At 44.0% G+C, this 23,383-nt stretch overlaps 1 protein-coding gene and 1 pseudogene across 2 annotated transcripts; both read right to left on the reverse strand.

Annotated features, from left to right (window-relative positions):
• Window positions 1-1,644: 1,644 nt before the first annotated feature.
• Window positions 1,645-10,044, reverse strand: LOC103183568 (annotated as a pseudogene).
• On the reverse strand, window positions 8,427-18,704 carry LOC103183482 (acidic leucine-rich nuclear phosphoprotein 32 family member B). Of its 2 annotated transcripts, none has more exons than XM_042342631.1 (7): window positions 18,506-18,704; window positions 15,422-15,571; window positions 13,986-14,108; window positions 12,507-12,702; window positions 11,614-11,738; window positions 10,697-10,748; window positions 8,427-10,463 (listed from the first exon to the last, which is right to left on the reverse strand). In XM_042342631.1, exons 1-7 carry the CDS (start codon window positions 18,557-18,559, stop codon window positions 10,375-10,377), a joined length of 789 nt encoding a protein of 262 aa, XP_042198565.1. In that variant the 5' UTR covers window positions 18,560-18,704; the 3' UTR covers window positions 8,427-10,374. The 2 variants fall into 2 exon arrangements, with proteins under 2 accessions (XP_042198565.1, XP_042198564.1); XM_042342630.1 differs by having other exon boundaries at window positions 12,507-12,705; window positions 18,506-18,703.
• Between the last annotated feature and the right edge of the window lie 4,679 nt (window positions 18,705-23,383).

A 23,383-nucleotide genomic window follows, 5' to 3' on the forward strand; every position in this document is an offset into this window, starting at 1 on the left:
CTCTTGAGAGGTGGCTATGGGTTGGATGGTGACCAGGACAAATCCACGAGCATTGCTTCCCACAGGCTAGAAATACAACCCATCTTGCCCACAAACTACACAGTCACTTCACTTTACAGTCCATCCTGTGAAGCGCTTTAAGACGTCTCAATGATGTGACAAGACATTATATCAGATGCAAGGATTATTATTATTCTAACCCTGCCCTTTGCACAGTGGTTCCACTCATTGAAAACGCAGAGCTTTAACTAACTGCTTATCTTTCCGGACAGCGATCAAGGTGTAGACCAAGCCTTGGTTACGAGCGTGTTGATGAACAGATTCCAGTTAACACGTTCAAGCGGCTGTTATCTCAAGCCCTCGGGTTTTCTTATCAGCTAATTGGCGGAAGGACCTGTGCACGATTTGTGACGTGCCGGCCAGCTCGACTGAACCAGTTGGAAACTACATCCAGTGCTTTCTCATGTCTGTTAAAAGCAAAGATCATCATAATATTTAACCCAGCAGCTTCTCTGCGACGTGCAAAATAATTGAATCGTTCTCAACCGCTCGGCGTTTCGTTTATTTTATTTACTTATAATAATAATAATAATAATAATAATAATTCGGGGCGTGCGGGTTTGTGTGCGGTTAAAACATGTTTCAGACACGCTTTCCAGTCTGTAACATCAGCGGCAGCTAATCCTGCAGTGGGACTGGCAAACGTCCGTGAAAAATGGTCGGACTGTTCGCCCGCCTCTCCACGTGGAGCTGTTTATCGATAGGTTCTACGCGGTTCCTTCTCCTTCCTTCGGTGTCCACAGAGCCTGGACCCGTTTCCTGCTGAGATGGTGGGTGTGTGGCTGCCACCTGCTGGGAAGAGCGTGTCAACGCCCAGCCCCGTCCTCGGCCCCAACCCCGCGGCAACGATCCTTGTGCCCGACGCAGTTGCGGGGCTTTTCACGAAGCGCTTCGCAGGACTGACCGCAGAGCGCCGTGACTGTGCATTGCGCAGGCGAACGCGGCAGCCGATTTGCGCGCAGCAATATCCCACAACCATCCATGAAGTGAATGACCGATACTACCTGTGGGGGCTGTTGCCCGGGTCACCGGGATAGCCGTCCCTTCTCTTTTCGAAGAGGGCTTCAGGATCCTTCTTACCTGAACAGGCGCAGATGGGATCTCGGTTTAACGTCCCACCCGAAGGACGCCGCCTGCGTGAACGCCCCAAAGTGGGGCTCGCACCCGCAACCTTCTGACTCAGAGGTGAGAGTGCCCCCAACTGAGCCAGGTTGATGCTGGGTGTTGAGAATGAAAACAAACAGGGGACAGTGAACATAGTAAGTGAGTTCTTCAAAGGAGGTCTAACAACATGTCCTCTCACAACCAACACACCTCATGTGAGCTTGTGTAATTTTAACATGGCCAAAACGTACTCAGGGCTCCTATAATAATAATAATAATAATAATCCTTGCATGAGAGACAAAGATATGACATTTGTGAAGCATAAACTAAAAACCAAAGCATCACGTTCTGAACAATCTCTTTATCTTCCCACCTCCCAACAGTAACGTCCCTCTAGGAACTCCCTGTTGTACAATGCAAACACTGGTTAATAGAGAGAAAGAGAGAGAGAGAGAGAGAGAGTTTGACATCATTTAAAAATCCGTCAGCAGGACTTAAGCAATTGGGCTTTGCTCTGCAGAGCGAGGCACGATATTCCCACGCAGCCTGAGTTCACGGGCCAATATTTCACTTCCGTCTTGATGTCTTGGATTTCACTGAGCGCATCAAAGTAGGCAAACAGTGTTGCAGCATGGACGATAGCCACATTCATCAGTGCGTGCCTGTAAGGGTAAGAAGCAGGATTCGTTATAGGACATAAGAACTAGGAGTAGGCCACTCAGCCCCTCGAGCCTGTTCCGCCATTCTGTTGGATCATGGCTGAGCTGTACCTCAACTGCCCCACATCCCTTGATAGCCCTTAACAAACAAGAAGTGGTGTATGCACGCTTAGGATTCTCAACACATTTTGTTTCAAAAAGCATTGAGTATATTACACGATAGAAATGACACATACAAACCTCACCACATCAGGGCGAAACTCCAGCTGGGACTAGATTTATTTTATTTATGTAACATTTCAGAGCGCCCAGAATTTCTTAAATACAGCCCTTAATTTTGCAGCCGGTTTTGTTGAAGTTCTTCAAAGAACGAAAGCGGGGACAAAGTGGATTCAGACTTAAGACTGAATTCAAAGGTTTGCTAAGTTTTGGACACTCTGAAATAATAATGATAATAATAACAATAATCCTTGTGTTTGATATAAGGCCTTATCACGTAAATGAGACGCATCAAAGCGCTTCACAGAATATACTGCAGAGTGAATTGACTGTATATTTTGTGGGCGAAACGCGGCAGCCAATTGCGCACAGGAATTTAGCAGTCAATAGAGTCAATCTGCTCTACTTTGAGCCCTGACAAATGATCTCGTCCGGATCCTGCACACTCCACGATTCTGCGAGGCGGTAACCTGTTCAAGCGTGAGAATTCTCGCCAGAAGCTGCGAAGGGAGCAAAAGTTGATCCGTTGCCAAAAGACCCGAAAAGAAGAGGTCGCTTAAGCCAGCCGGAGGTTGCCACAGCCAAGCCACCGTCACAAGGGCAACGTGAATTATTCTGCGATCTGTGTATCTGTTCGGAATTAAGTCAAAGTAGCAGAAAAAGGTCTTGCAATCAGTACAATAGGCAGAATTACGAAAGAAGACCAACGTCAATCGAGTTCGCCTTCCACCATCCTGGCAGTCGCTTGGACATGTCGTGTCCAAACTATATACTGTATCCCCAGATATTGTTTCCTAACAGAAATCGATCTTGTCTGTTCTTGATAGATAAGCATAATCCAGGTCGTAGAATTCGGACAATGTAGATGTAATCAAATGCAAAATCTTTTGAAATACTTTTGAAAGGTCCTTTCTTCCCCCCCCACCCCCCCCAGTAACACTGCACTCGCACACACACACGCACACACACTCGCACTCACACACACACAAACACGCACACACACTCCTACATGTACACACACGCACTCGCAGGCATGCACACACGTACTCACACGCATGCACTCGCACACTCACACATTCGCACACACATATGTGCAGGCACACACACGCACACTCGCACACACATACACGCGCAGATCAATTTCAGATCATTCTGTAATAGTAATCAGATGAGCTCATCTTATTTTTTGCAAATCGCTTCCTCCCTAATTTACTTCTCGTTGGTTGACTCCCTCCAAATAATAATCCCTCCAAAACCAAAAACAATAATAAATTGGTCATTTTCAATCTCCGACTGTTTGTGGGACATTGCTGTGCGCAATCGGCTGCCGCGTTCGCCCACAAATATACAGTCAATTCACTTTACAGTGTGTTCTGTGAAGCGCTTTGGGACGTCCTCCCGACGTGAAAAGCGCTATATCAAATGCAAGGATTATTATTATTATTATTTGCACTATCCACCTTTATCTGGGTGTCAATGTTGTTCCATATTAACTGAGAGGAGACATATTTTGAAGACTCGGATAGAAGCTGCTATCAATCTCCCTCTTTCTTAAGAAGGAAGTCAATTGATCAGTTTAGCTGATTAATGACAAGACTCTGTTAGGGAAATCCAGCCTCCAATGCAGATTGAAAGAACTCATTTAAAATCAAGCTCTTTTACACCGGCAGCGACCGCTTTAGTTCCAGTGTAAAGAGATCCTCTTCTAGGATTTATTAAAATTATTTATTTATAAATGTATTGACATTATTTATTTATACATTTTATTTACATTATTTATTTTACATTCTATTATTGATTTATATTCACAAAAAAAATAACATTTGCACTCGATGCGAGCGCCTACAATGTTGAAATGTCTCGAAAGGGCTTCTCGTGTAATAGTACATGACGCTCACATGTAGTAACTGTGCAATCATAGGCAGGATTGCAGCATTCCAGAATGCCTCCAGGCCATCAATAGTCTGACTGAGCACTAAACTTGATCTTGCGACTCATGTCATTTGAAATGATTCAACGCAGTTCTTACCTTTCTGTTTCCAGCACAACCAGGTAGAGAACGTGCAGGACAACACTATTCAGAACATAAGTGTTAACTGTGGGTTTGACCACCGACAGCACTCTACTCATCAGTGCAGTTGGAGAGACGAGGAGTGAAAAGAAAGATAAAGCACATTTAAAATCATATAATGCTTGCATTTGATATAGCGCCTTATTGTGCCGTTTAGACCACTCAACGCGCTTCACAGAATATAATAAGAATAATAATAATGCTTGCATTTGACGTAGCGCTTTTTACGTCTTCTAGACATCTCAAAGCGCTTCGCAGAATACACTGTAAAGTGAATTGACTGTATATTTGTGGGTGAAACCCGGCAGCCAATTGCGCACAGCAGCGTCCCCATAAACAGTCGCGGATTGAGCGACCCTCTTTTTTAATGGGACATTCAAAGAAATTAAGACGAACCTAAGTTAAATTTTCCGCTCAGCTGACTCCCACTTTTCGTCGAGATGCTTAGTTGTTTCCAAATGTTGGGAAGGAACTTGCTGATGGGGAGATATATAAACACGTCTGGAAGAACAATGGTGCCCGTGAATGAAAGGGGTGCACATCTGGCCTTGTTGCAAAATTGCGACGCATCAGGGAGCCCAAACGAATCGACGTTCACCAAGGCATAAGAAGCGTTGAAAACCTTCACAGCGATCAAAGAACCGATGTGTCGTTGGCCACATGAAAGTCAAGTCAAGGATTAACCTCGGCAGGGTTTATATATCTCAGCCAGCAACGGAATCCAAAATTTACTTCGCGGGGGGTGGGGGGGGAAAAAAAAACCTCTTCAGGATAACAGGGTGGAGTCCCGTAGCTCAGTGGTTAGAGCACTCGCTTTGCAAGTGAGAGACCTGAGTTCAATTCCAGGCAGAGGGCGAAACCTTGGGCAAGTTTCCTTACTCCACACAGAGCCTAATAATAATCCTCCAAAAACCAAAAACCATAATAAATTGGTCGTTTTCAATCTACGACTGTTTGTGGGACATTACTGTGCGCAATTAGCTGCCGCGTTCGCCCACAGATATACAGTCAATTCACTTTACAGTGTGTTCTGTGAAGCGCTTTGGGACGTCCTCCCGACGTGAAAAGCGCTATATCAAATGCAAGGATTATTATTACTATTATTATTATAAAGTTTGTGATTTTTTTAAAGGATTTCCTTGTGTTGACCATAATGTGAGAAGGAAAGGTGAACTAATCGCAGGCATTATACTCTGACTCTGCTGCTAGGAAAGCCCTTCCATGGATCAAATACTGGAGCAATCCCTCTACAGCAATTGTGTGGCTATCAGCTCCAGTCACAGCAAAAAAAAAAACCGCTCTTGTTTTGAGAATGTATTATTTTGTGTCATTATTTTTTTCACCCACCGGATGCACAGCCAATCAATCCACTTTACAATGTATTCTGCAAAGAGCTTTGAGATGTCTCATTATCATTATTATCATTATTTATAGGACAACTCTTATGGGTCACTGTATCATGAAATTGTCAATACGTTTGTTTTCTACGTTGACAATTATTTCAGCAAAAAAGATGAATAGAAATGGAAACCAAGTGAAGGCAGTTCACGCAATAATTACCTGTCTTCGATGAATTTATTGGGAAATGCCCGTTGGGGAACCACCGTGTGTACGCAGCGGCTGGCAACTACAGGATTGATATTTCATCCAGTGGCGGCTGGCCAAAGTAACTCAGAGTCATGCGGTAATAAGTTGAGAAAAATCCTATTAAAATAAAAATTTTAATAGATCTAACCTTTGAGCTCCTCGCTTTATTGCGATGTTGGCAGCCATTAGAAGGTGTGGTTGAATAGGACTCTCGTCTCCTACGCCAGAAGGTTGTGGGTTCAAGACGTACGAAGGGACATTTATATTGTTCCCCGCGTTCAGGGTAGCGTCCCCGAGCGCTTAAACCCCCTTGAGCTCTCAGTCGAGGCTTACACACTCCAGTGCATTGCTGGGGTAGTGCTGCATTGTTGGAGGTGGATGAGATCTGGGCTTCAACATCTCATTGGAAGGACGGCACCTCTGACAATGCAGCGTTCCCCCGCCCCCCGCAATGCACTGGTGTCAGTCAGAACTACAAGTTCAAAATCCCGAAACGGGGTTTGACCCCCACAACCTTCGGACTTGAAGGCGAGAGTGCTACCAACTGAGCCAGGCTGACCCCTGTAAATTAGACCGAATAGGTCACAGCCTTCAGTCCAAGCATTTGGATCATTCTTATGATTAAGTTACTGTATAACTCACCTATCAACATCAACATGATCCAGACCAGATGAACAGCTCCAGACTTCTCACGAGCGTAGGGGTGTGCCAGATACATCGTAATAGGGGCAGATATAAAGAAACTGGAATTGCTAATCTGTAAATTGGAATAATAGTGAGAATAACAAATGGATTTCAGTTTATCTGCTGTTTTTCTATTGATCGATTAAAAGAGAAGGGAGTGTCCTGGCCCCCAGATAAAAATTGTTCATTCACTTCAAGGCTGTTTGCATGACAATGCTGTACGCAAAGTTGCTGCCGCATTTGCCCTGAAAATAATAATAATGCTTGCATTTAATACAGCGCCTTATCACATTGTCGAGACCTCTCAAAGCGCTTCACTGCGTATTTTGTGGGCGAAATGCGACAGCCAATTGCGCAATTGCAGTCACTACACAGCAAATCTTAAGGATCCCTTGAGACATCCTCCTAAGGTGAAAAACCAATACATCAAATGCAAGGATTTATTATTATTATTATTATTTCTGGAGTCGTCGTAAATGTACATCCTGCTTCCTGTGACCTACTTCAGATATTTAAAGTTTTTTTAAAAAAAAAATGCAATTATTTAACTTCCATTGTCAGTGCTACATGTGCTTTTACTGTTAAACATGGCGATGGGTTAAGACACATTTTTTTTCTGGTCGACTCAAAAAAAGGAGTGCAACAGCACAGATCTCAGCAAATGGACCAAAGCTTTTATGCAGGAGCCTTGACAATGTGTAGACACAGACACACACACACACAATAATAATCCTTGCACTTGATTATAGTGCCTTATCACATCTTTCAGCCGTCTCGAAGCTCTTCACGGAATACACTGGAAAGTGGATAGACTGCATATTATGAGGGCCGATCGTGGCAGCCAATTGCGCACAGCAGCGTCTCACAAACATACAGCAAGAACGAGAGAGACACGAACACCAAGGACGAGAGAGAGAGAGAGAGAGAGAGCTGTGCTGAGACACAGCATGAAACCCGGCCACTGTGTTTGGTTCCATTGTAAATGGTTTAAAAGTTGCAGCCTCACGGTGTCGTAAAACTCAGCAACATTCTCCGAATATTGGAACTTGTTCTCACACCAGTCGATCTCGGAACTTTGAACTGCAAACACCCCTATACACACAGACACACACAGTACACATAGATACGAAAGCAAGGAAGTAATCTCCTTGAAGCTGTTCTTGTGAGATTAATGCACAATAACCTAACCCAGAATTAAATGTGTGCTTTCACACCGATAGTTCTCCAGAGGAATAGAACCGCTGCATTGTGATGTTGCTGAGAATTTTAGAGTAGAATTAGAATTTCTAACTCATTTTCACTCCAAATTAAACAGCGTTTAATAGTTTTGGACTTTTAATTTAATACTTTCCAGAATTAGGTCAGCAGGGAGAAAGTGCACATTCGATTCCAACAATCTATCTCTGGGATTTCCATGTGTAGGTGGGATGCATGGAATTCTCAGTTTGGTTTGGAGGCTCTTAAGCAACGGTGATGTGTTTCTGCATGTGCCAGACACCCGGCTGACCGAAACTGGTATAGCTTTATCCAGAAGTTGTTAATTCAAAATCCTCATCCTCACCTACAAGGCCATTCACGGCCTCGCTCCCTCCTACCTCTCCAATCTACTATCCGCCTACCTACCTGCCCGTACCCTCCGTTCCTCTGGCTCCGGTCTGCACCACGTCCCCCGCCCCAACCGCCCTACCATCGGTGGCCGGGCCTTCAGCCTCTCAGCCCCGAGGCTCTGGAACTCCATCCCCCAGTACCTTCGCCGCTTCCTCCCTTTCCTCCTTCAAGGCCTCTCAGGACCTTTCTCTTTGACCTTCAGCCTTCAGCTCTCCTCTCGACTCTCTTCCCTCCCCTCACCCTGACCATTTCCCCCAATGCTCGGGTCCTGACCCAACTGTACAGCACCTTTGGGACGTCCTCCCGACGTGAAAGGCGCTCTGTAAATGGAATCTTGTTGTTGTTGTTATGAATAGCCACTGGCGGTGTACACCTGATGATGACAACTAGGAGAAGTAGCAAGCGGGCGCTGAAAGAAAGCGCTTTAAAGACATTTCTTATTAAAAACCCGTTTATTTTGAAAATTCATAACAAAACTAGATACAATAACATGAAATAGGTCTTCCAAAGCTAGTTTTTGTGCAGAAATAACCTGAACAGCAACATTTCAAAAAGTTTTGGGCAATGGATTCATTTGTGAAATTACTACACTGAATTTATAGTCAAAATCATTTCCCTCTAAAAAATTCACACCATTCTAAAATACAAAACTTAACAAAATTAACTAGTTTCTAATTTCAACATTTACGGTTGTTTTAAAAAAAAGTCCCAGAGTTTATAAATATCCATTTTTCAATGGGTATCTAGAACTGATTTTTCAATATACCATTATAATACATAAAGACTGTTGACCGAGTTTTATACAAATATTTGATAGCCATTTACTTCTTCTTGTAAAATAATGTCTTGCATTTGTGATTAAAAACTGAATGTCAGACACCACTTCCCGAAAATCAGGTATACATGTATCAGATTCCCATCCAATAGCTGGCGACACTGTTGCAACCAATTCCTCCTTAACGTTGAACCAAATAGTTATTAAAAAAACCGAGTGTTTTGGTGAAGCATTTTCAGCATCTTGCATAGCAAAGGGTCGTGTTGCTGATAATATCTTTCAGCCAAAACAAGGCCCAGCTTAAAAAACAAGGACACTGGGGGAAGGGGGGGGGAGAGAAACACCCAAACCATCTGCTGTCTAAATTGTTCAATTACTGTACCGAGGCTCAGTGTCTGTGGATTGGCAAGTCACCCGATTGCAATGTCAGTTTTAAATACAGTAATTACAATCACTACGGACCTTCTTGCCCAAAGACAACAAAGCCAGTCTTCAAAGGTACATTAACATTATGTTTTACCCAGACAATAAGAATTATCTGAATTGATAAGAACTCCCAGTAACTATCTCTGAAACTACGTATTAGCAGCTCAGATTACCGCATTAAAAAAATCATTGGAACCAAAATAACTGTGGGCACAACTGAGTGACAGCTGTGTCTGCTAACTGCAAAATACACCTTAATTACAATTTTCAGAAGGAGGTTTTTTTGCATATTCTGGTTTCTGAAAAAAGCCAGCTTCTTAAAACACTTTCTCCCTGGTATGGTACGGTCGAGGAAATGCCAACATATTTACGTTTTCAATGCTGGAGGTAGAACATCATTTAAAACAAAGGTGGTGGCATTCCTGACACATCGCAGTTGCATAGGCTGTCATTAGGCTACACCTCTTCATACGGACTGAGCACATCGACGATGGAATAATCCAACTACATTTGTCAAAAGTACTTCCACTGGACCAACTACATAATAAGGCACAAGTTTAGTATAAAATCTATTTCTCTCAGCAATAGTGATCAGATTTTTTTGTTAAATTCTTACCTCAAGAAAACTTTGGGTGACTTCAGTTTGCCTATTCATCTGAGGCTATTGCTTTGTGATCAGCACCGGAATACCAGATAAACACCTTTACGAAACCAATGGTTCATTCAGGGCATTAGTCCCAAGCTGCCAGTTACCTAAACTGCCGTTCTTTGGATTGCTATGGATTGGATTGGGGGGAAAGGGAATATGCAACTGGTAGAAATATTCTTCACCTGGATAGACATATCGCATTCTCTCAAGGTGAGGAAAGCTCCAATGGGAGGTATAAAAACCTAAGTAGGGCAGAGAATGACAAGTTTTAATGATAAAACTTTGGTTTATCAGACCTGAGTGTAACTGTTGTATAACTCCTGACTAACGTGAGGCAACTTTTCCAGTGCCAATCAATAAATATCCTGGGTCTTCAACCTGTCGTTATGTCATCATCAGATGCAACGAATGCCCTTTTTAAAGTGGAATCATACGCGAAACACTTTTTAAAATCACCTTAGCTACAGATACAGTATCATATATATGCCACTTGATGCAAATGTCAACCACAGTCACAGTCTATACATTTCTTTACTGGCCTAACTCATCATCGTCACTATCGTCTTCCTCCTCTCCGTCATCCTCTGGGGCTCGCTTCCGTTTCTGGCCTTGGACGTTTTCTGTGAACAGAACATTTTTGTTTTAAAAATCAGTTACAGCATTGCTCTCTCTTAATTACCTATCGAGTCACCCTTTGCCTCTTCCATTTGAGATCAGAATCCAGTGGAGAAAAAAAATCAATCAGAAGTTAAAGTCGCCTTTTGAATTCACAACGATTTTCAGGAACCATGGTTCTGCGTTAACCATTTGCAGCAAGCTCATTTACATTATGCGATTGCTGTGCAGACATTACCTTTGCCATCTTCTTCACCATCTTCGCCCTCTTCGTCTTCATCCTCATCCTCCTATAAAAACAACGGAGTGAAATTTAATGATGTGTTTTCAGGCTAGATTACCTATTGGGACTCATCGTTTAATAATGTGGAAGTGAAGACCAATTGAAAACAAATCATTTTTAGTTATTCATTTCACAAAACTGGTACCAAATATCCCCAATAGCTTGGATTAAGTATACAGCTGCCGTGGGAAGGAGTTGAGTTCTAGTGCCTGACAGGGTTATTTGTTTGGAGACGTACTTCATGTGTCGAGGCACTTTTCCTGGTACAGGACTCTGTTTGGATTGCAGTGTTCCGGCTGAATGCTTTTTTCAACCCAATTCAGTAACACATTTTTTAAAAAAAGCAATGAAAGGTCTTCTCAGAACGCTCATTCTTTGCATTTGACGTTCTCTGACTTCTTTAGGAGAGGCACGAAGATTGCTCTCAGATTAAAACTTCACCAGCAGACGACAAGAGCTCTCTGGATCAATGATGTCTTGACTCACTCTCTTCTCCCCCACATACCCCTGGAGTTAACTGCAGGGTGCCCATTATCAGCTCTTGTGCAATTAGCAAACCCAATACTGAGCAGACATCAGACCTGGGACATTCTCCCGACTTAGTATTATATGGGTTGACCCAATAACCCATCATTAAATAATTAATAATAATTTCTCACTCAATCCATGACTGTTTGCGGGACATTGCTGTGCACAATTGGCTGCCGCATTTTGCCCACAAACTATACAGTCAATTCACTTTACGGTATACCCTCTAAGTGTGTTGAGACATCTCAAAGACGCGATAAGGCACTGTATTAAAATGCAAGGAATATTATTATCATCAAGTTCTTGCTAAATGTTCTTTAGTTAAGTGCATTAACTCCACTTACATCCTCCTCTGCACTGTCATCATCATCATCATCCTCATCTTCATCAAGTTCATCATCGTCTTCCTCGTCCAGGACGTCAAACTCTCCCTCTTCCTCATCTTCATCCTCCTCATCCTCTTCCTCACCTAGGAAAGTGACAAACGACAGTGCAGATAATCAATATCACTGCTGTGCACAATTGGCTGCCGCGTTTCGCCCACAAAATAACACAATCATTATACTTTACAGTATATACTGTGAAGCGCTTTGAGACGTTTCAACAATGTGATAAGGCGCTACATCAAATGCAAGGATTATTATTTTATTATTATCAAATACTACCAGTAAAAAAAACCAGGAAAAGCCTTTTCATATTGATTAATTTAGAAAGAACTGGAAGATTTAACAAATTGGCAAAGACGAGCCTATTTGTCCGTGGGAGAAGCAGTTTCAAGGTTTATTCTGTATCTCAATTTTTGTTTGTCTCCTACTCCTGTTGACTTGTGCTGGGTGAAGATGCCTCAGGCACTGGATGCCTCATTTCTACTCATTACGCTATACAAATAATTAGAACAATTAATATTAATTTGCATTTATAAAGCCCCATTCACTTAAAAACAATCTCAAAGTATATTGCATTTTAAAATCATTAGAAACGAAAGTGAACGTTATTCGCTTTCTCTAGGGTATACATGTCCCCCTTTGCTTTGTCAGTGTGCCAGATTGTTCTTTTAATTTCTAATCAGCAATTTCTTAGGCAAATTATTTCAAGAAACGCGCAGAGCATTTTAAAATGTGGTTAATTTAGATCATTTGAAGACTAATTTGGCCAGTTGAGTCTCTGTGCGCACAGTAAGACCAAGGCACCCATTGAATTGCACGTTGCTAGGTTATGTCTCAAGTGAAATGCTAACCATCCTCGTTTTCATCATCGTCGTCGAGACAGTCACCATCTCCTTCCACATCGGAATCTGGTGCCTCCTGATCATCCTGATCGTATCCGTCCAGGTACGTGAGCTGCGGCAGCAGCTTGAACATGCTGTCTCTATAGTCGTTCAGATTGGTCACTTCACAATTAAATAAGTCAAGGCTCCTCAAATTTGGAAGTTTCTTCTGTTGGGAAAAGAAAATGACCCCTAGTTACGAAAATTCACCCCCACTTTCAAAATAGCGCGTGGGCGGGGAACAGAAAGAGAAAGTGAACAGAGGTCCAATTCTCTTGCTAAATTCACAATATTCCTGTGAAATTCAGTTTCCATATGCCTCGCCCTCCTGTTCCGTTCCAAATCCTAGTGCTTTCCAACTCTCTCCAATATCCCCTCTACTAATCTCCAATCCAAAGACAGCACTGCTTCTTAAGTTCATTCTGACGTTCCCTTTCACAATTCATTAGGTTTATCTGTTCCCCCGCTCTGGGGTGCTGGACTCACCTAAGAAATAACGTAATGCTGTAAGGAAAACTCTACGATTAGTGGCCCCACTATTCTTCTGGTGATCTACTAAACACTTTTGCCAAATCCTTTACTATCTTGAACATCACTGAACTTCTTGATCGTCTTAACCATGTTCCTGGCTGCCGTAGTAATTCAACAGATTTCTTATCTTTTTTCCTCACCTTTAATCCTAACCCGTACCCAATATCTATTTACCCTCCTGGGCTCTTCCAACCTGAGTTTTATACCCGAGTTTTCCAAAATACTCTCCAACATGCACACCCACCCAACAAGATCCAACATGTATTGTACTACTCTTCCATTAAACTTTGCTCTTTTTCTTTTCCCAGGCTTAAATGCTCAGATCCTTTCACTGGCACCAACATAGACACATAACATTTGCACTTTAGGCTATTTGATCTATTGCGTCCAATGCTGGTGCAAGTCCCACCCCACTACTATAACAATTTGCTACCAACAGTGTTCCCCGACCTCTCTGCAAAAGTTTTATTCTTTCCCACACCCATTAATATTTTTTCTCAAACGTTAATCCCAATTCCCTTTGAATTGCTCTTACCTCTTTTTTCTCATCTATGAACATCCTTCCTCTCTCTTCTGGGCTCAGCGAAACACCCACAACTGCATTACAAATGCTGCTTCCAAGAATCTGAATTTCCCCTCTCATGTCAAAACATTTCTTTCTTCCCCCTCAAACAAACAAACTTTGAATCGACAAAGCTCAGTTTCGCTGCTATGTATCCACTGCAACATCAGGGTAGGGTAAACTGGAATGCCCACATACGCCAAAATAAGCAATAATATAAAGGGCAAGCACACATATTTGATTGTAATGCAGGTGTACTATGCATATATTTCCATCTGTTAGCAATTTTATCAGACTTTGATATAATTGATCTTGAATCCTGCAAATTCAAGTTCCAACTATCAATAACGTCTTACCAAAGGCTCCAAAGTGTTGATGTCCTTGATTTTATTTCCACTGAGATTTAAGTGCGTGAGACTTGGGGTTCTTTCGGCTAGAACTTCAAGGCCTCCAGTTATTCTGTTATCACTTAGCTCAAGCTGAAAGTATTGGTGAGAAAAACAATATTAAATCAGTGGAGCATTCACAACAATCTATTTTATTACAAAAGGGAAACATTATTTTGCTAGCTCTGTGCTGTTTTTTTTCCTCGTGCAAAATAAATCTCACGATTAAATTATTTACTCTCAGAAAAGCAGCCAAGACAAGATCAAGACAGCTAGGCTACAGGGAACCACTTTAGGATAATTAAAACATTTTATCTCGTTCTTTAAATATTCAAACAAACATGAATGTTTACCTGGATTTGCTTTGCGGCACCTGCAAATTATGGGTCTTTTGCAGTCTTCAAATAAAGCCACAGTAAATACATCAGACCTTGTATTCTGATTATTGAATAACAGGTCTACAATGTGACTGAGTAGCATTACTGTCGGCAGCAGGGTTTCCCAGAGGTAGGCCACAATTCAACTTACAAGTTTAAACCTGCTACTCAGGTTTCTGTATGATCTCAGCAGGGCTAATGTAGTTTGGAAGTCAGTGGATGCCGATAGTTCAGTGCTGCACATTCACTTGAGGACTTCACCTCTGCATTTTGTGATAATGGTAGGAGGTGCTCACTTATTAAACAATGACCCCCATAGGTTTTGCACATTGCGCTAAACATTAAAACCACAGAGCTGATCACAAGCCCTCAAAATTTGTATATTTTCTGAGTGCGTGCCCGAACCAGGAAATCAAGTCAAAACATTCCAGAATCCAGAGACGAGTGTCACGGAGAGCCACGAAGGCTCTGAATGTTCAGAATACTGAAGATTAAAATAGAATCCTAGCAATACCCGATCAGAGTGGCTCACTGAGCTGCATCGATCTGCGGTAAAGCAGATGAACAAAATAGGAAAACTGGGTCTGTTGACACATGTGCAGCAGAGCTTCCTGCGATTCCACACGATTTCAACGCTTGTGCATGCTGCGACGGGTCAAGATGCATCGAATCACAGGAAACATAGTACTGACCCGTCACCACGAGTAGCAGTGTCAAAGCACCACATTCACACTTAACAAGACGCATTGAATCATGCACGTGCATTGTAGACTATTGATTAAATCGGATTTTATACGATTTATGATTTAGTTTGCCTGTACCTCGAACTTCGTGCAAGTTAGATTAAATGTTATGCCATTTATGCGCGTTTACTTTATTGGCTACGTAATAATCTTTCTTGTTTGACTGAGAAATTACAAGGGTCCAGGCAAATGTTGAGGAGTGTCTGGAACACCCATATTTGTATTGCTTTACACTTACCCTCCTTCATTAACTAACTGAACAGACTGAATTCAATCAAATTCCTACCTTTCTGAGCTTATTCAACTTGGGAAGATTTGATACCGAGGTCAGCATTACGTTGATCATACTGAGAAACTCCAGCCCGTCAAACGCTGCAGAAAGTCCCTCAATTTTGCCATCATTTGATCTGCAGTTGTCCAGAACCAACTCCTTAACCTGCCGGTTCAAAAGCAAACAGGACACACTCAAATTCTACTAAATATGCAACTCAGAAGGACACAAGACAATCAAATCATTGCATATAAGTCTTGTCGACAGTCAGGCTGGTAGGGTTACCTGAATGTCACTCATTTTCTGTCACTATGCATAAATACTGCTTACCGAAGGACTTGGGAATTACCTCTGGCAACATGCCAATGAAACAGACGGTATAAAACAGTCTATGAAAAAAAACATTCTCAATTTGATAATACTGTAAGGCTGACAATGACATTTGAAAATCATTTAGAACCACTTTAGAGTGCCGTCAAACTGCAAATAGCTTAGTTTGCTCTTTCCTGCAATATCGGAGACGGGAGGTCACCACATATAGATGTCGCAGTGGAAAGACGGCACCCTTACCTGCTGCCTCTAAAGCCTTGGTAAAGCTAAGCAGCATTATGCACGCCTGCTTAGTCACCTTACAGCAATACTAGCACAAGGGCTGCCCGTCAGCAAGATTGCAAGCTAAATCCAGGATCAGTTTCCCACAGCCAAAGGCCAGGACAGAATCAATGTGAAGGGAATGGGATGTTTGTGCGGCTTCAAAATTATCATCTGTGCTAATTGTGGCCAGTGCTCGCTTTGAAATGTCACAAGGCCGACTGATTGCCACACTGGAAGCGTACTGCACTGATGCACCAGGTTCACAAGAGACCTATATTATAAGTCAACCCACAAGGTGTTTAATAACAGGGGTCACCCTGTATATACTATGGAACAAATAAATGCACTGCAATGGTCTTTTCCAGGTCCATATATCTCATGGGCCTATATTCTAGTATCTTGCATTGCTGTTATCTACATCAGAGCTAGAAAGTAGGATTTTTTTCAAAAGCAAAATATCAGCAAGCTAGTTTCCGGTTGTGGTTATGTATTATTAATCCCATTCTTCTCCCCTTTACTTCTTTATTCAACTGCTCACCAGCTTCAATAGCCATTTATGTTCCAACGACTTGTGAAGCCTTCACAATCCACTTCAGAGGGAATGGGATTGGACACTGAGCAAGGGAGAGATGACCGTAGGCACCTTCAAAGAAGTAAGAGATATACAGTATCTCTATAACCTCCATTCCTGACTCATTGTGTGCTCATGTTTGTAACTGCACACCACTGCGTATGATGGGCATTTCAAACGGTGCAATGAGTAAACGAGGCATGGTTTAATTTGCCCCTTTGATTAAAAGTCTTGTTTCTTTTGAAGCGAGAGTGTACGACGGCAGGAATCCAAAGGGTGGAGAAATACCGGAGGCGATGGGGGCGGTGGTAGGGGTGGGGGGGGGGAGCATTAAGAGTACAAATTAAGCATTAGGAGTACAAATCAACAGTTATTATTTAGTTTGGGTTTAAAAAAAAAAGCAGATTCAACAACCCAGCTCTGCTCAAAGTTCTCCTACCTGGAACCAAAAATGATCAGTAGATTACAGAGCATGTGCTTAATAATTAATCACCAGTCCATGCGACCAGACAAACTCATTCTAAAAGTACGATCTTATTCTGTGTGTGTGTGCGCGCGGTGGGAGGGAATCGAGCCTCCAATTGGGACAGCCTTGGACTTTCTCAAAGGATGACCAACAAAAGAAATCGATGCAGCCCCCCGGGCCCCCCCCCCACACACACACACATATCCGATCCAATTTGACCCGCGCGCTCTCTCTCACTCTCTCTCTCTCGCTCGCTGCAGGTCACTGAAATGAGGGATGTGGAAGGAAGAGAGGAAAGATATTGTGCATCGGCGTAACCAAAGGCTACATTTTAAAATAAATATTGTTTTATTTCCCAAAAAATATTTTCAACGAAAACAAAAAAAAAGAAGCGGTTAATTGAAATCCGAGGGAGGGAAGGAAGGAAGGAGGGAGGGGGTGAAAGGAAGAGAGGACAAAGTGTGGCTGTATCTCACATCATTTTGAAAGCCTTTCGGAGTGAGGGGGGGGGGGGGGGGAGAAGACAGGAAAAACCGTGGAGCTGAATGTGTTGAGGAGGTTTTGAGTGGAGAGAGAGAAAAAGAAGCGGATATATAACTTTCTTTTATATAGGATTGTTTGACGCCTTTTAATGTGTGTGTGGTGTGGGGGGTGGTCAGGGGGAGAGAGATGGGGGGGGGGGGGGAGAGATGGGGGGGGGAGAGATGGGGGGGGAGAGATGGGGGAAGATGGAGGGAAGAGAGAGATGAGGGAGAGAGATGGAGGGGGCGAGAGATGAGGGGGGGGAGAGAGAGATGGGGGGGGGAGATACGAGGGGGAAGGGAGGAAAGCACGTGTACAGAGAGAGAGAGAGAGCGGCGCGTCTCACACATAAGAGAGAGAGAGAGAGAGTGAGTGAATGAGAAAGTGAGAGAGAGAGAGGAGGGGGAGAGGAGATGGCGGCCTCCGCTGTTTACCACAAACCCGACAACTTATATCATAATAATAATATTATTATTATTATTCAGTCACAACCTGGATTTACCCCTCAGCCCCCGACCTCCTCGCTCTCCCCTTCCACCCCCCTCTCCCCCCCCCCACTTCACCCCATCCCTCTGCCCCCCCCCCTCTCTCTCTTTCTTTCCTTCCCTCTCTCTCTCTCCCGCCACCAACCTATCCTCTCTCTCTCCTTCCCCCCCTCTCCCTCTCTCCTTCCCCCCCTCTCCATCTCTCTCCTTCCCCCCCTCTCCCTCTCTCTCCTTCCCCCCCTCTCTCTCTCTCTCCTTCCCCCCCTCCCTCCCTCTCTCCCCTGCCCTCCCTCACCCGCTCCGGCCCGCGGGCCGCGCCATGTGCTCGAGAGGCACCGGCTGCTCACCGCGGCCCTGCGACACTTCCCGCCTAAACTGCTCTCTCTCTCCCCCCTCTCTCTCTCTCTCCCCGTCTCTCCCCCTCCCCTCACCCCTGTCCCACACCCCGGGCGGCCCCTTACGTCGGCGGGAGTCCTGTTCCTCAGCTCCAGGTGGATCCTCCGCTTCATGTCCATGGCCGGCGCCGAGCAGCGGGAGAGAGGGAGTGTGTGAGAGGGAGTGAAAGAGAAAGAGAGGGGACAAGGCGGCAGCGACGACCCAGAAGCTTCTTTCTCGCTCTCTCGCTCTCTCTCTCTCGCGCTCGCTCGCCCCCCCCCCACACAACGAGCAGCGCGGAACTCAGCTCAGCGCCAACGTGCAGCGGCCTCGGCAGGGAGGGCCTGCGGGGTGGGGGGGTGTGGGGAGGAAACCGCCAGCGCCACCGCCCGGCTCCCCGGCGCCACTGCAACGCGCTCGCGCTGCGAAGGCCACCAGCCCCCCGGCTCCTCCCCCACTCCCACTCCGGCTCCTCCCCCTCACCCCCCCCCCCCCGGCTCCTCCCCCTCAGGCTCCTCCCCTCCGCCGCCGCCGCCGCTGCAACGCGCTCACTAGCGCCACCGCCCGGCGCTACTGCGACACTCCCACTCGTGCCCTCACCAGCGCCCCCCTCCGCTTGAGAGTTAGAATAACAACGACTGACTATGTTAACACTTACTATCATTTCAGATAAGACTATAATAATCATTTGAGATGATATAATAATGAGATAATTAATCATTTGAGATAATACCATAATAATTGGAGATAATATAATGTGAGATAGTAACACAATAATTTGAGATAACACAATAATTTGAGATAACATAATAATTTGAGTTAACATAATTTGAGATAATATAATAATTATTTGAAATAATAATATAACAAATTTGAGATAATAATATTAGAATTTGAGATGGTGATAATAATAATACAGGGGATTTGACGCAGCGCCTTATCACGCCGTTGAGACGTCTCAAATGCGCGGCACAGAATACACCCACAACTATACGGTCCGTTCACTTTACAGTCTATTCTGTGAAGCGCTTTGAGACGTCGAGAAGACGTGAAAAGCACTACGTCAAATGCAAGGATTATTATTATTATTATTATTATTATACTGTGCAGTAAATCGACCCGTCTATTTTGTGAAAGCCGAGTCTAATCGCAGGAACTGAACTGGCTCCAAACTGACATGTTTGGCGACACGGCGTCAGAGTGGAGCCCGCCCTCTGCGGCGGTTTCTCCAGTCCAGTTCCTGAGCCAGGTGGGTCCGCAGTATTCCAGGGCACCGCTGATGAGAACGCCTGACTCACGGGCAGGACTTGCGAGGAGGGGCAGACCAGTCACTGGGAGACATCCCTTTCAGCTCCCGTTAACCCTGTAAGCCAAAGCCCTAAAGGGTAGGGGTGGTCCTAGCTGGACAAGCAGCAGGAACGCTTGCTGGGCGGCGATATCAATGGGGTTTTAGCTGGTTAGATTCCAGCAGTTACCCCAACGCGCACTCTGGGGTCCCCAAACCGTGGCACTGGCCAACCTGCACCTAATACTTTCTGGAAGCAGGTGAGCAGGGTGCATCCCTCCAGGAGAAACTCCCTTCTGTGTGTGTAAGAAGGGTTTCCCTCTTAAAACGGGAAGCAACTGTCTTGACACCTGGAGCAGGTAAAATATTAAGAGGGCAAACTGAAGAAGAATAATCATGAAACACCAAGTGGGCGACATAGGAAAGTTCTGAAAGGATAATCACAAACAAAATGATGAATTTAAGTCGAATGATCCTGGCTGCGCCACCCGGAGTCTATTTGGACAATGGCCATGATGGGTTGGTGCATATATATGGATGCCTCCAGCCATTTTAGGAGCGGAAACGCACGGTTAAGAGATCTGTGGTTGGGGAAGTACATGATTGCTTTCTTGGAAATAAAGTTGTTTTTGAAACCTTTTATTAGAGGAAAGTTGCCCACATTACACTTATACCAACAACCTGAACTGCTCTCTGCACACAAGTTTTAAGATTGGAACCCAGCAAAACTTGCACTAAGCTAATAGGTTTACAGAGGTCACAAATGCAACAGTATTTCGTCAACCAAAGCATTACAAAGTAAACCTTCTGTGTTCCTCTGGGTAATTCTACACAACGAGGATATCAAAGTGAATTATATACAGGATAAAGAAATATAATTTAATAGTTGACACGTTCCGACAATGGAAACATTTTCTATCACCAAACATTATCATCATAATTTACAGTATCTTGCCAGGTAGCGACATAAAAGTAGCTGCAAAAAAAAAAACATGCAAAGATTCAGATAAGAATTCAAAACGTAGTGAAGATTCCAAAAGTCCGGACTCCTTTGGGTCCTGTAACCTCTGAAGGTATGAAGAGAGCACGAGTGTATGTTAGTGGGAGTGTGGATGACTACTTTTCTCTGGTTGCTTTTCTCTCCCCCAAAAGGCTGTGGATGTTGGACCCATCCACACCTTCCAAGAGTGAGGTTGATGGATTTTTGGTAGGTCAGGGAATTAAGGGGTATGGGGAGAAAGCAGGAAATTGGAATTGAAAGGATTGGTTGAGGTACAGATCAGCCGTGATCTAATTAAATGGCAGAACAGGCTTGAAGGGCATGAATGGCCCACCCCTGTTCGTACGTTCTGAGGTACCGGTTTAAATGTTTCTCCCTCCCTCTGTGCGTTAAAGAGTTTTTACAGATCTTGAGACACTGTCGCTAAAAATGCTTCGCTGTACTGCTGAATATCGTTAAGAGTTGCTTGAGTTCACTCTAATGGTTTATTCATCAACATACGCCCGTCAAATGAACTGGCGTGTCGAAAACATGACGGCTATCTTTAAAGGAGTTTACGCTTTTGCTGTAGAAAATTCTACCCCGGGGTGTTTTTTTTTGGTTTGCCATTTGCTTCAAAATTAACTTTCAAAAAAGAATAATACATAGATGAACCTCGAGCAATAAAGAAAGCTGCCAGTTTCGAGATGACATGGCCGCTGCTCATCTCAGAGCCAACACTGATCACCATTTTCACGTCAAAAGCGTAACCACCTCTGCTCTGTCTAAAAGCCGTAACGCAGGCACAGCCCTCGAGAGGGAAGCTGCTGAAATAATGCCGCTCACTCCAGCTCAAAGTCCAAGCCTCTCTGGTTGCTTTTCGTTTGCTCAGGCGGTTGTCTAGACGCATGCGGAAACTCTTGCGTTTGATAAGATCCTCTTATCACGTTGCCGAGGAGTCTTAAAGCATTTTGCAAGACTTTACTGGGAAGTCTGGCTACTGTTTTCATTTCTTAAGAGCAGCCAAACCGCATGTGTAAGGCACCCGGTTGCCCCAGCTGCTCTGTTGAATGTGAGCTGGCTCTTCACTTTGGGGAGCCTGCATCTAGATCAGTTCACATTGCCTGACTACAACCATTACTACCTAGTAGAACGGTCCATTTTTTCAGTACATAAATGCACACACACACACACACACATACACACACACACAAGTTGACGTACAGTATGGACACTTTGAATGTTTCTCTTGATACAATTCCAAACCCGATGAGATCACGCATTTGTTATTCCCACACACAACAATTTCACGTGGATAAAAATCTGACTTGGTTCGCATCTAATTGTGTAATTCGGGGGCAAAATGGTGGTGGGGGTTGGGAGATGATGGGAATAGACTGTTAAGATAAGATAATGGATTGCTTTCGATCACAAGACTGATTTGACCATAACAGTCTTTCGCGGTTGTAGGTTTCTGTGTCCTTACGTTTTAACCGGGCTTATTTATCCTCAAACAACCATCACAGACTGATAGTAGATTCCAAGCGCTGTGCTCACAAAGGTTTATTTATTACGAGTCAGAACACAATTGGGGCACTGCAGATGTGAGTTGGGGTTCAGGGTGAACAAGAGCAATGCACAACTAAGTCGTGGTGGCGTGGCATCAAGCAACGAGCTTTGCGCTCGCTTTATCCCGGACAATTGGGTAAACCAGATCAACTCACCTGTTCCAAAACTAACCTGTATTGGATTCAATACTTTGTCTGTCTCCCAGCCTGGCACAAATAAGATACCCCGCCAAATACTCGTGACATTTACCATGCGCTCAAGGTCACTTTGATAAATCAGGTCTGCGTTTCAAAACTTGCGTGGCATTTTGCAAGTTCTGAGACAGCTGCCAACCTACACAATACTCATCCTTACGTTCTATTGTAAAGCATCACAATTTCATACATCCCAGCACAAAGTCTACCAAGGAAAAGAAAAAGAACCCCATAAGACCTCCTAAGAAAATAAACAGAAGAGAATGGAGTTTTTGACCACCCGTGAAGCGTTGAAATAACATGGAAAGGCACCGTTTGCCAACAAAAACATTTGATGAACCCTGGATCAGGCAATTTAAACACTGACCTGTGACCCAGAAGCAAATGGTTACATCATCAAAACGTCAGTCTAGGAAACAGGTCAAACGATTCCCATCGAAATGGAAAGGTGCTGGAATAGTAATACTGATCCTTGCATTCAAAATAGCACTGGATCATGTCTTTGAGACGTCTCAAAGCGATTCCCAGAATATGTCCCAAGATGAAGTGGATCGACGTTATATTTTGTGGGCCAAATGCAGCTGCCAATTGCGCACAGCAGTGTCCCACAAACTGTCGTGGATTGAAGTGACCAAATTAAATGATTGCGAGTGGGATTCTGGTGTTCAGATTCCGAATGAAGCACCAGCCTCACAAACGAGACTTAATTGGAGGTTCACCCGATGAGAACAACAACAACAACAATGGTTTGATGCACATTGGGAGAATAGGAATAGCCCTGAGCAGATACTGGAGGGGAAGGGGATGGCGGAAGGCATTTACGAGGCTTTAAGAAGTTTTTAAAAAATGCAGCATGTCGTATGAGAACGATCACATACCATAGTTTGCACCTTGTCCATTCACAGTGACGAATCGTTTGAATACAGGAATCTTTTTG

The sequence above is a fragment of the Callorhinchus milii genome, unplaced genomic scaffold (assembly GCF_018977255.1).
Source record: "Callorhinchus milii isolate IMCB2004 unplaced genomic scaffold, IMCB_Cmil_1.0 Scaffold21, whole genome shotgun sequence".
NCBI classification, from domain to species: Eukaryota; Metazoa; Chordata; class Chondrichthyes; order Chimaeriformes; family Callorhinchidae; genus Callorhinchus; species Callorhinchus milii.

What these genes read in the sequence shown, in the direction of transcription:
- LOC103183482 (XM_042342630.1), bottom strand. Translation starts at nt 18,559, where the DNA reads ATGGACATGAAGCGGAGGATCCACCTGGAGCTGAGGAACAGGACTCCC. An exon ending in AGTTGAATAAGCTCAGAAAG is followed by an intron (nt 14,109 to 15,421) that starts GTAGGAATTTGA and finishes CAATACTTTCAG; the next exon opens with CTTGAGCTAAGTGATAACAG. An exon ending in ATGACAGTGCAGAGGAGGAT is followed by an intron (nt 10,749 to 11,613) that starts GTAAGTGGAGTT and finishes TTGTTTTTATAG; the next exon opens with GAGGATGAGGATGAAGACGA.